This window comes from Gadus macrocephalus, chromosome 12, assembly GCF_031168955.1.
Source record: "Gadus macrocephalus chromosome 12, ASM3116895v1".
NCBI lineage: Eukaryota > Metazoa > Chordata > Actinopteri > Gadiformes > Gadidae > Gadus > Gadus macrocephalus.
The window spans coordinates 17,139,374-17,153,259 of record NC_082393.1 but is presented as its reverse complement, the minus strand read 5'-3'; the positions used below and the strand labels follow the sequence as shown (position 1 = coordinate 17,153,259).

The following is a 13,886-nucleotide window of genomic DNA, read 5'->3' as shown; positions in this document are numbered from 1 at the left end:
CTCCTCCATAGGAGCGAGGGTAAACGCGTGTAAATCAAACATAACTGTGAGGAAAAAAAAAACCTGATCGCTAACAGGGAAAAACTAATGTGTGAAAAGCCCAGAACTACCGCATAGTTCAAACAAAGGGTGACCACAGCACACTAAATGTGCACAATGCACAGTGCGACCACCACAAAAGATTTTCACCACAGGAAAATCGGATCGTTCAAAACTCACAAATGGTTCAAAGACCGGCTACGAGCCCCCATTATGTTACGAACCACACTTTGGGTCACACCCCGGACCGAGTAACACAACCTGAAAGTCAGGACTTACGTTGAAAACAGACGTTTTATTTTGTAGACGCTGCCTTGTACATGGCGGGACGGTTATTAAATCAACGAAAGGAAAGATAATAAAACAGAAAGAAAACCCTACCTAACCCTAACTCTGGGGGACCCAACTTGTCCTACTCAGAAAGTAAAAGGGAATGTGAATTAGTCGGGACCTATATCTACTCTGCTCCAACCTAACCTAAAACGTGAAAACAACCATCTCCAACCAACAACGTATAAAGTGAAGTAAAAAGCAATAATGTTCCCACATGGGAAAAGGACGGCACTGGACCGCAAATTACTAACACAAGAGAAACTAGTTCACACATGAACGATCGGTGACTTCCTTGTATCACGACGGAGAAAAACAGTAAGCGTGCGGGACCAGGAACGAATCCCCCCCCTTGCAGTCTGGGCTGGGCGGTCTTTATAGGCGACGTCAGGCCGCGGCGGGAACAACCAGCCTATAGGAGGAAAGGAATGCAGAACAGCGCAGCTGCGCAAAATCTCACGTTTGTCCGTATAGGAACGTAACAATCGCTATCACCAAATGACTATCGGCCCATAGATCTGCTGTGCCAGTGCATTGAGCAAGTGAAAGAATGTATGTGCCGAAATTTCCTTCAACTAAATGAGGACAAAACAGAGATAATTGTATTTGGTTCTAAAACGGAAAGGCTTAAAGTAACCCAACACCTTCACTCTCTGTCCCTGAAAACCTCAATCAAAGCCAGAAATCTAGGGGTTATCATGGATTCAGATTTACATTTCGACAGTCACATCAAATCAGTTGCAAAATCTGCATATTATCACCTTAAAAATGTAGCAAGACTTAGAGGGCTCATGTCCACCGAAGACTTACAAAAACTTGTACATGCCTTTATCACTAGTAAGCTTGATTACTGCAATGGTCTCCTTCCAGTTCTCCCAAAACAAACTCTGAGGAAGCTTCAGCTTGTTCAGAATGCTGCTGCTAGAGTTCTAACAAAGACCAAAAAATGTGAACATATTACACCAATTCTGAAATCGTTACATTGGCTTCCTGTAGGTCAGAGAATTGATTTTAAAATCATGTTGCTAACCTATAAATCCCTACATGGTTTAGGCCCAAAATATTTAACGGATATGCTTCCACTACATAAGTCTTCTAGACCACTAAGATCCTCTGAGACCAATCTGTTAATTATCCCCAGAGTAAACACGAAACATGGCAAAGCAGGATTTAGTTACTCTGCAACAAATTGCTGGAATAAACTCCCAGAGGATTTAAGACTTGCCCCAACTCTGAGCACCTTTAAAACAAGACTGAAGACTTTCATGTTTGCTTTAGTTTTCTGCTAAATCTTAAATATATTGCACTTTCTAATATTATTATTATTATTTATTTTTTTAAACTTTTTCTAAACTTTATTTTCTATTTTAATACAAAAATGCCTTTTTAACTTTCTATTCTACCTATTTATTTGCATATGTTTTCTTTTACTTATCTATTATTTTATTTTATTGTATGACAATGTTTATATGTGAAGCACTTTGAGTCTGCCTTGTGTATGAAAAGTGCTACATAAATAAAGTTGCCTTGCCTCTGTGTAAGGGCTATTTATAGTCCAAATGTGGTCGTTTTTGGACGTCTTTTCAGCATCAAATTTAGACTAATTTTAAATGTCACTTTTATACAGGGATGCCAGTAACGCGTTACTTAGTAACGCGTTACTAGCCTCGGACCACTTTTTTCAGTAACGAGTAATCTAACGCGTTACTATTTCCAAACAAGTAATCAGATTAAACCCTCCGTTTGTCGATGGCCATGCAAATGACCATGTGTTTTTCCATGCATGAGATTGGTTTACAATTATGTTAGTTTTGATGTGCCTTTCCCCGGACGTGATTGGTTGCTGCATCGGAAAGCCGAGGATCCAGGAAGACAAAATATGGGCGGGCTCAACATTCGCGGCAGCTTTACTCAGATTTACAGCTTGCCATTTAGGTCTTCAAATGCTTAGTTTGTTACTTGATTGAGGCTCTTGTTAGCAACCAGGGAACTGGGCCAGGGTAAGGTTGTTAGAGGTTATCGAAAACCGACACGCACTTACACCTTTGTTAAGAAACACTAGGCGCACGTGTATTTTGGGAGCTTCTCTTTGGTGACATTCATTTCTTTGATTTGGACAGCACCCAATGGTCCTTTTCCTTTTGTAGTTTTGCCTCCTCTGTTAGTGTTTAATTGATTACTCCAAGCTCCGGGTTAAATAAACAACTTTAAGTTAACCAACGACATCTGGTTTTATGTTGCCACCCCTTCTCCTAGCGGGGGACGTAAACGTCTCCAAAGACTTCAATCTATCAGAGGCGAGTGTCGAACTTGACTCTCCAGAGTCCGCGCCACCAGTTGTTATTAGCGGCGGAATTAGCGCGTGGGAGCCTCTACATTATCGCCAGAGAACTATATTTTGTCTGATATTGAACTGATATTTTGTCAACGCATTAAAAGTTGGCGAAAGCGGTTGAAAGCCGTGTGTCAGTGTGTGCACACCAGGGCCGTAGCACCAAATTCTGGGCCCTGTATACAAGATGCCCCCCCCCGAATTCCCCCTACCAGCCCCATGCGCAGAATTGTTGAGGGGGGGGGGGCAAAAAGTTAGTTTTGGCAAAACCGGTTGTAATTTTTTATTTCGAGGCGGCAGGGGGTGTTTTCGCAGCTAAATGTATCTAATAAAGTAACTTGTAATCTTACTTAGTTACTTTTAAAATCAAGTAATCAGTAAAGTAACTAAGTTACTATTTTAAGGAGTAACTAGTAATCAGTAATCAGATTACTTTTTCGAGGTAACTGTGGCAACTACTATTTCTATAATTTATTTATTTTATTTATATGTTTATGGTTGTTTCCGTCGGAAAAAGAGAAACGGTTCATTTAATTGCAGCGTCGGATAAATGAGATGGACCGATCATTGTCTCTCTCTCGCTCCCTCCCTATCAGTCGACTGCTTTTGACCCATCCGGAAACCGGTGAACACATGCACACATGTGGAAACCACCCATCCACATTTTTTGTGCACTGGACGAATTCCAACCGGCCCCCTTCCGGTTACTGGTCCAACTCCTTAACCAGTAGGCCACATACCAGTGCACACTCACATGAACACACACACACACACACACACCAACCCGGTATCACGCGATTTCGTGTTCATGCGCACAAATGTTAATCTATTGAATCGTGTCCCAGAGCACGATGGTCAGACTTTCTTCGTGCTACACAGAACGAAATGTAAACCAATGCATTCTGAATGGGAGCGTTCCTCTGATGTTTCCGTGCTACACAGAACGAAATGTAAACCAATGCATTTTGAATGGGAGCGTTTATCAGACGAGAAAGAGAGAGAGATTGTGCGCAGACAGTACAGTGCACACTCTAGTTATATATATGTCTATATTTCCGATTTTTTAAGCAGACCTCCTCAAAAACTGAAACGAACGTGCGCGTTTCTCAGACAATTATCGTGCTCCACAGAACGAAACGAGAGAGAGAGAGAGAAAGAGAGAGGGAGGGAGAGCGAGAGGCTTCAGAAGGGGTGTGCCCAGATAGTACAGTGAACCCTGTAGTTATTTATATGTCAATATTTCATTTTTTAAGCAGACCTCCTCAAAAACTGAAACAAACGTGCTCCACAGAACGCGCATTTCTCAGACAATTAATGTGCTCCACAAAACGAAACGAGAGAGAGAGAGAGAGAGAGAGAGAGAGAGAGAGAGAGAGAGAGAGAGAGAGAGAGAGAGAGAGAGAGAGAGAGAGGCTTCAGAAGGGTGGTGCGCAGACAGTGCACCCTCTAGTTATATATATGTCAATATTTCCAATTTTTTTAAGCAGACTTCCTCAAAAACTGAAACGTTTCTCAAACAATTAAAGTGCTCCACAAAATGAAACGAGAGAGAGAGAGAGAGAGAGAGAGAGAGAGAGAGAGAGAGAGAGGGAGACAGAGAGAGAGAGGGAGACAGAGAGAGAGAGGGAGACAGAGAGAGACAGAGAGAGAGAGAGAGAGAGAGAGAGAGAGAGAGAGGCTCCAGAAGGGTTGTGTGCAGATAGTACAGTGCATCCTCTAGTTATATATTTGTCAATATTTCAATTTTTGCAATTTTGAATAAATAAATAAAATAAATAAATGAACAAATAAATAATAATATCCGTGTAAACCAATGCATTCTGAATGAGAGCGTTCTCCGATGTTAACCCTATATATATATATCAGTGTTTCGAGAATTCATATCGATATAATGAGAAAGGATGTAATGATAAAGGCAAGAAAATAAAGGCTCCATGGTCATTATAATTTAAATATAATTAAATTAAAGCGTGAAACGAGGGAATAAGACGATTTCGTTGTGGGCCAGCCGAGGCTGAATTTTAACCGAATTCGGCCCATAACCTTATTTTTTACATCGTTTATCAATGTTTTTATATTGTCTGGTATACCGGAACCACACTTTGGCCTACACATTGGTGGAAGTGCAGATAGGCTACAGATCTTGTTATAACGATAATTGAATGAAAGCTACATGTCTACTTATAATATTATAACTAAATAATTTTATAGTTATATATAATGTATATTTTAATATTTAATTAATTCAATATTAAACCAATGCATTTCAATCTGTGATTTTTTTCGACTTCAGAAGGGGGGGCGGGCTGCGCAGTGCACACTCTATACAGATCTTGTTATAACGATAATTTAATAAAAGCTACATGGTCTACTTATAATATTATAACTAAATAATTGTATATTTATATCGGATATATAATCTATATTTTTAATATTTAATTAATTTAATATTAAACCAATGCATTTCAATCGGGTGATTCTTTTCGGCTTAAGAAGGGGGGGCGGGCTGCGCAATGCATGCTCTAGCATACAGATCTTCTTATAACGATAATTGAATAAAAGCTACATGGTCTACTTATAATATTATAACAAAATAATTCTATATTTATATATAATCTATATTTTAATATTTAATTAATTTAATATTAAACCAATGCATTTCAATCATTGGTGGTGATTGGTGATTCTTTTGGACTTCAGAAGGGGGGAGCGGGCTGCGCAGGGCACACTAACAGATCTTGCTATTGAATAAAAGCTACATGGTCTACTTATAATATTATAACTAAATAATGTTATATTCATATTTAAATATAATATATAGCCTATATTTTAATATGTAATTAAATCAATAAATTTCAATCAGGAGATTTTTTTCGACTTCAGAAGGGCGGCGCAGTGCACGCACTAGTTATGGATTGGTCAAAACAACAAACGATTTTTGCAGCAGACCCCCTCAAAAACTGAAACTAACCACGTCCCTTAAATCCAGTCTCACAGGATGTAGTATAACTACGTTGGTCCACCGCGGAAAATACATTATAATAACAGCTCTAATCATGACATGTCCTATTCTTTTCAATGGGGCTAAGTCCACGTCAATTGACTGTCATGGTTGCTATGGTGGTTGCTATCCACCACCCCCTCTGCTCCTTACATGGCTCCAAAAACCACGCGGCAACGGAGGTGCCGTCAATTGTGTTGTTTTTGTCGTAAACTAGGGTCCGCTGGTTAGGAAACAGACAGATATTCCAAGGTTTCCTTCAAAAGTACCGTAATTAATAAGTTACTTATTTAATATATTTTTTTTAATCTTTGTCTGTTGGCTTGTTACGTTACTCTGAGAGACGCGCATGGACGGATTTCATGGTGTCACAGTCTATTACCTATTCTTGAAAGCAAAACACCAAGCTCATTGATTTAATGAGGCAGGGTTATTTGAAACAATTAATTAAATATGTGGGAGAGGTCATTCCTCCTCCTGAGTGTGCTTCCTATTTATGTCTAGTGTACACCCCTACTGTCCACAAGCACCCCCCCCCCCCCCCCCCCCCCCCCCATATGGATTTGGAGAATTGTTGCCACGTCCCAGTGGTGGTAGTATCATACATATGAAAGAGGGCATTCAATTATACTACATTGATCAATTAGGAGGCCGAAGCCCTAAAGGAAGTGGTGCAATATTAATAAGTTACTTATAATAAGTCACCCCAATTCAATTATCGTTATAACAAGATCTGTAGCCTAACTGACCGTTGAAAATCCACTTTTCGGAGGTCCCATGGACGTCAACATTTGACGTTCGGTACACGAAAAAAAAAAGACGTCGCCTGGCGTTACCAAATAACCCCTTCAGTGGACCCAAATTTGACGCCGAAAAGACGTCATTCCAATGTCACATTTGGACTATAAATAGCCCTTACACGGAGACCCCACGGACGTCAACATTAGAGTTTTGTAGACGTCGAAAAAAAGACGTCGTCCGGCGTTACAAAACAACCCCTTCAGTGGACCGAAATTTGACGATCAATAATGACACAGAGAAGACGTCACTCTGACGACAGATTAAAAAAATAAACAGATAAATCCACACTTACAAAGTGATTTCCCCACGGGGAAAATAAAAGTAAAAATGTAGTGGGATCATGTATACATTTCCTACACCTGTCATAGGTGTCCGAATGACTTCCAAAAAATTTACCCAGTTCAAAGGTGAAATGTTGAACGTCAATATGACATCCAAGTTGGGTCATGGTTTGACATCCAAATAGTGGACCTAGTTTGGATGTAAAATAGATGTCCAGAATTGGTCATGGACCGACGGACCAGATATAGACATGATCTGCACGTCTATCCAACGTCCAATGTTTAGTGGGTGGTTCTAACTATGTGCGCTGGGTTTCTATTTTCTACTGTGAGTTGATTGTATTTCCTTGGCCCGTCTTGGTGCTGCAACAAATTGATTTCCCCACAGGGAAAATAAAAGTACTTTTCCATCTATCTATCTATGAAGAACCAATTGAGGGTAATCCACGAGAGCAAGCTCTGCCGAGAAATCTCCTCCTCAGTGATAAAAACATTTGATAAGAGAATTGTCTGGAATGGATTGCAATTACTCTACTCCGCTATATGCAGGACAAAGCCTTTCCCTTCCCTCACTTCACCCTGTCACAGTGTAGAAGCCTGCACTAGTGGAGGTCAGCGCATTGCATCTACCGGCCCTCTGAGTCTGGCTTCTCTCTGTTTAATCAATGCCGATGCACGCGACTACATCACCAAACACGGGGTGAGCAGCAGATCAAGTCAAGAACAACAGTGAAACAAACCCAGCTTCGGGTTCTTGGCAGGCTACAACAGAGCTGCCAATGCACTGCACTCTGGAAATGGTACCAAAGTCGGGTTTGTGTGAGTGTTGAGTGTTGGGCGGCTACCGTTGTCGCTGGCCATGAAGGTGACGTTGTAGAGGTTGTTCTTGACGTAGGGCGACTCTCTGTCCAGTACTGCCCGGGTGGTAATCCTCCCGTTGAGGTTGTCTATCTCCAGCCAGTTGGCCGGGTCGAACAGCTTAGTGTACCTGTGTGTTAGAACCGTTAGACCACTTCACAAAACACACCATGTGTACAGCCAGAGGACAAGCGCCTTGAACGTATCTCTCCAATGTTATTCATAACTAATAAAACGTACAGGCAAGTGAAATAATCAATGACCTTCATGTATATGGTGATCACATATCATTCATGATAGAACATGTGCTGCCCGACTTTAAAACAATTAAAAAAGACAACAATGGAAAGACCTTTTGAATCAATGGTTCTGAGCTTCTCCAGTATTTGCACAAGCTCACCACATTTAGTTGAAAAGAAGAATCTCTGATCAATGATTAGAGCCGCGTGGCATGTCCGCCATAAACATCAAAGTCAGTCAGTCAATGGAAATTGAATTAAAGCCAAGTCTCTCTTGTTAAAGAGATGTCGAATATCATTAAGACCCACCAGTTTGGTCATAATGAGACTGAACATGTCTTTAATAAGGGAAATGTTCAATCTTATTAAGATTTAACACCTCTCTTGTTAAAGGGATACTTCACCGGTGGAGATATGAAGGTAATATGAGGTAAATAATTCTATGTATTATAAATGTGCAAAGAAAACCTTGAAATCAGTTCATCCTATCCTGAGAAAAGGCAAAAAGTGTCTCTCTGGCTCAAAAGTATGAAATCCTCCAACTACCACAGTGCATTGCGCTCGCTGCACAGCCTGCCAGTTTCCGTTTGGAGGGGGAAGGACCCATGGTCCCAGCGCGAGTGTTAGCGCGAGCAAACTTTGTGTAAACATGTCCCTGTGATACGTTGACTAGTTTAGACTTCTGCTCTCGTTTTTCAAACGCATCATTTGTATATTACTGTACAGCATACAAACATTTGCTAATTACAGTCGCTCAGCATATCAAGTATTTGTACTTGAAGTTTTATTCATGAAAAAAATTATTTACAAACCATTTACAAAAATAAAATGTGTAGGGTGCGCTTGCTAGAGTCAAAATAGTCACAGCTCATCTTGAGCATCTATTGTCTCCTGGTAGCCACGGTTCTGCCCATCTTGTGCTGGGTAATTAGCTCTGATGGCCTGGACAACACAGGAAGCCGATACTGTCTAGGCAAGGCAAGGCAAGGCAATTTATTTATATAGCGCATTTCATACTCCAGGTAGACACAATGTGCTTCACACAGCTGAGGCATTACCTCAAATTGAATTACACAAGTAAGAAACATATCACACGTATAAAACATATCACAGTAATAGTACAAGTAGACAGCATATCGCAATAGTAGTAATAAAAAGATAAAAAGGAGAGATTAACAATGATGAATAAAATAAATTAAAAACAGGAAAATGCCATGGAGAAGAGGGTGGTCTTCAATTGCGTTTTAAAATTGGCAATGGTTGGAGCATTCTTAACGTGATCAGGGAGTTTGTTCCAAATATGGACTGCATGGTAGCTGAAAGCAGCTTCACCCTGTTTGGTGCGAGTATATGGTATGCATAATACCTGGCTTTTATGTGGCCTGAGGGGGATGTAAAATGTAAACATGTCAGATATATATGTTGGCCCCATCCCATGTAATGCTTTAAAAACCAGTAGCAGTACTTTAAAATGTATTCTAAAATAAACTGGCAGCCAATGCAAGGACTTCAGTATAGGGGTGATATGCTCTCTTTTTCTGGTCTTTGTTAACACTCGTGCTGCAGCATTTTGAACTAATTGAAGTTGTTTAATGGTCTTTTTTGGGAGTCCTGTGAACAGACCGTTGCAGTAGTCTAGCCGGCTTGAAATAAAAGCATGGACAAGCTTTTCCAGGTCAGACTGGGACATAAGGTCTCTCAGCTTGGCAATATTTTTCAGGTGATAAAAAGATGTCCTAGTTACAGCTCTCATATGCTTGTCGAAGTTGAGGTCGCTATCAATTATGACTCCAAGGTTTCTGACCTTAGTCCTAACTTCAAACCCCTTTGCCCTAAAAAGTGTAGCCATTTTGTCTTTACCATCCTTCCTCCCAAATAAAATTGCTTCGGTCTTCTCTTTGTTCAGTTGTAAAAAGTTTTGTGACAGCCAACTATTTATTTGGTCTAGGCAGTCACATAGTGAGCCAAGGGGATCCTTATCAGTGGGTGACAGGGCTAAATAAAGTTGTGTGTCGTCTGCGTAGCTGTGGTATGAGTGTTCTTTATAATCTGACCCAGTGGGAGCATGTAGAGATTAAAAAGAAGTGGCCCCAGGATTGACCCTTGTGGGACACCTGACGTCAAGGGTGCTAGAGCTGAGGTGTAGTTACCAAGGGCAACAAAGAAAGTTCTCGCCTGCAGATAGGACTTCAGCCAGTTGATTACTCTGCCTGAAAGTCCAACCCCATGTTCTAATTGGCGTAGGAGTATGCTATGATCAATTGTATCAAATGCTGCACTGAGGTCCAGTAATACAAGCACTGAAGTTTTACCGGAGTCTGAGTTGAGACGTATGTCATTCAGGACCTTTATAAGAGCTGTTTCAGTACTATGATTTGCCCGGAAGCCTGACTGAAACGGATCAAGGCAGCAATTTGCTGTTAAAAAATCGCTCAACTGATTAAAAACCACTTTCTCAATAAGTTTCCCAATAAAGGGCAAGTTGGATACGGGTCGGTAGTTATTTAATACCGATGGGTCGAGGCTTTTCTTCTTGAGCAGGGGCTTTACAACAGCCATTTTCAGGGATTCTGGGAAAATTCCTGACTGAAGTGACAAGTTCACAATTTCGAGTACACTGTCCGATAATAGATGAAAAATATTTTTAAAAAAGTTTGTAGGGATTGTGTCTTAGGCCCCGTTTACACGAGGACGCTTGCGGGTGAAAACGACAAAATATTTTATCGGAAGTGCCTTTCGTTTAGACGGTGACGGCGTTTTTGGGGCATGAAAATGCATAAATCTGAAACCACCCTCCAGAGTGGAAAAGTTGAAAACGCTCCGCCGTAGCGTTTCCGTCTAAACTGCCAAGACGCAAAACACTGCTCAGATCTGCTCACGTCGCGTACGCGTTTACGTCACATACATGTGCCAGTACAAGGAAATAAACACAGTTTATTTCCTTGTACTGGTTTGCTCTGTTCGCGCCGGTTTGCTCTGTTCGCCTATAGACACTAACACAGAGTCCCTGTGCTGCAGCGAATTTCAGCGATGCTTCTTCTAGCATAAATGGCTGAATCTGGTGAGGACTGGGCCATTCCTTATTGGAGGGCTCACAAATTTGCGGAACAAGTTGCTTGTAGCCCTTCTAGCAGGCAAGCAAAGTTTTACTGTGATGACATCAAACGCGTCATTTGTCGTGAGAAAATTAGATCAGGAAAACTGGGCCAAGGGAAGACTGGGATAGGAAAAAAACCTTTGTTTTATATTACAATAGCGATTTTATAATGATAGAACACCGGTTCTGAATCGTGAAGCATCCCTTTAAAGAGAGTTAAGGTTTCAATAAGACCAACCTGGTTGAAGAATATCCAATAAAGAATTACTCAAAATCAACCAGCTTCTGGAAGACGTTAGTCGGATCGGGGGGGGGGTTCCTTACCGGACGGTCTGCCTCATGTATCGATCAGGGTCCTGGGCGGTGAAGGTGGTGAGCAGAGAGCTGGCGGGGAGGCCCTCCTCCAGCTTAATGGACTTGGGGTCCGGGGAGAACTCTGGGCTCTCATTGACGTCGACCACGCGCACCGACACGGTGGAGGTGGACTGGCGAGGCAGGTGGATGCCGCGTGCCAGCTGGACTTCGTTCTCCGTCACCACCGTCAGCATGAAGGAGCGGCTGAGCTCATAGTCGATGGGCTGGAGACAGAGGGGAGGTGGTTGGGTTAATTTGTGTCTGGTCGGGGTCTCGTTCGAGCCTCACATCTATGCGTTCCTTTGCACTGGTCTTCCACTTCTATTATTTGGCCTCTGGTTATCAGCAGTTTCTTTGAGGATATTTAAATATATCCTCAATATCCCAATATATTCCATTTATACGTTAACCATTTTACATCATTTCTCTTCCCTTTTCTTCCCCTTGTTTTGGTTTTATGTTTTTGCATATTTTAACTGATAGGGGGTTATTTTAGATTTGCTTTATTTCATTATTATTATCTTTAATTCTAAGTATTTATGCGTACGATTTTGCAAGATTTCCTTTGAATAATTCTACCCTCATTTAATCATGTACTTATTCCTGCATGGTCTTTCTGGCATTTTCTTGGTCAGGTATTCAAACGCATCACTCACTGAGACAGCCTCACTTTAATCCGTCATGCTCTGCCTCTGCTCTGCAATGTATTTTGAATGTAATGTAATTTATTCTAAATTGTTCTCATCAGAGCAAAGAAGGATTTTTAAAACAACTGCAACAAAGAGGATGGTTCAACGGAGACTGAGTTTCAAGTTGAGTTATTGCAGCGCACATTGACTCATATATCTTTCTCCAGATTAGGCCAGAAACCAGCCTGGAGGAGGGTCATGGTTAGGGTCAGGGTCAGGGTTACCTAAGGGTTACCTAACCCTTACCCTAGTCACAGGGTAATCTTGAGCCAGCATAATGGGAGAAGAGCTTTTTGACCCATCCTTGCCAAGCGTGTGTGTGTGTGTGTGTGTGTGTGTGTGTGTGTGTGTGTGTGTTTGCGGTAAAAACAGTGAAGCGCACCTTGACCACAGTGAGCAGGCCCTCGTTGCTGGTGGGGTCGGTGGGGATGGAGAAGCGTCCGGTGGGGTCTCCGGAGATGATCCGGTATGCTGCATTCCAGGCCGAAGTGTGGGGCTGGTCCTTGTCCGTCACCGTCAAGTTGGATACGATCACGTTGACCCGGTTCTCCTTAACATCGCCGAAAAACTGGCAGGACAAAACGGAGAGAGAGAGAGAGAGAGAGAGAGAGAGAGAGAGAGAGAGAGAGAGAGAGAGAGAGAGAGAGAGAGACAAATTATGAGGAAAGATAGTAAGAAGTAAACCAACATTCATGGTTGTGTTGGAAGGAGCCAGATATATAGAGAGAGAGAGAGAGAGAGAGAGAGAGAGAGAGAGAGAGAGAGAGAGAGAGAGAGAGAGAGAGAGAGAGTGTGTAAATAAAAGATAAGGAGGGATAGACTTAAGCAACAATTTAAACAGAGTCAAGGTTTAAACTGCAATAAAACATTTTTCTGCAGTTTGGTGCAGAGGAGGGAAACATGGTTGGCAGAAGAGCTGGAACAACTTCTGAATCCATTAGTAGAACTTCTCCTTATTCATCAAAAATAGTTCTTGTTTTTTATTTGTGTTTATTAGTTATAATAAAATGGAACAATTAATTTACAGGGCAAGAAGAGGTGAAATTGGTTCAGGATGGTTCATTTGTCTTGTGCTTCTGTCTTCTTACAAGATCGCAAAAGTCTAGAGACAAAGCAAACTCAAAAGGAGGATAGGAAAATAGGAAAGGAAGGAGAAAATACTGGGCTGTTCCTCCAATGAGTATCGGCTGGAGGGAAGTGGGAGGTCCCCAGCCTACCATGTCTGTGGTGAACTCTGGCGGGTTGTCGTTTACGTCCGTGATTCTGATCATGGCGGTGGCTGTGTTGGACAGGCCGTAGGTAGGGTTTCCCTCCATGTCTGTTGCCTGGATGATCAGAGTGTACTGTGGAACTTTCTGTAAAAAAAATCATAAATAAAAGAAAGAAAGAGAGCGACCATAAGGCTGGGATCAAATGCATAACAACATGTTAAGCAGTGATATGGAAAAGGTAGCATGAACAAAGAAATTAACAACGAAAAAAAAGGTTATCCGCAGTGATCGCGCCAGGGTTCATACGACGATTTACGTTTGGCGCACCTCTGAAATGTTGAAGCTCACGTCCACACCGATGTAAGAGCCAAACTGTGAGTATAATTACAATGCCCGTTTTCAAACTGTTGCCGCATTTCTTAAATGCTGCATCAAGCCAAAAAAGGGCTTCAAACTAGCTTGTCTGGGATCTGTTTACAGACAACTCTAGTGGATGTAGAGGAGCCAGCATACGATCTAGAGTTTTACAATATGTACAGCTTGCTCTTGATGTATCCCACACATAAAAACACACACACAAGCTCTAATGTCTGTAGTCACGTAGAAAGAAATACATCTTTTTATTTTGGCACCTGAAATGTACATTCTTCCATC

At 41.6% G+C, this 13,886-nt stretch overlaps 1 protein-coding gene across 1 annotated transcript in view; it reads right to left on the bottom strand.

Moving 5' to 3' along the window:
* LOC132468475 (cadherin-2-like) overlaps nt 1-13,886 on the bottom strand; it is an 87,945-nt gene that overhangs the window by 36,975 nt on the left and 37,084 nt on the right. Inside the window, exons 8-11 of the mRNA XM_060066197.1 lie at nt 13,239-13,376; nt 12,404-12,589; nt 11,303-11,556; nt 7,630-7,772 (exon numbers count right to left, since the gene is read on the bottom strand). Coding sequence (XP_059922180.1) covers nt 7,630-7,772; nt 11,303-11,556; nt 12,404-12,589; nt 13,239-13,376 — 721 coding nt within the window. The remainder of the gene's footprint in view (nt 1-7,629; nt 7,773-11,302; nt 11,557-12,403; nt 12,590-13,238; nt 13,377-13,886) is intronic.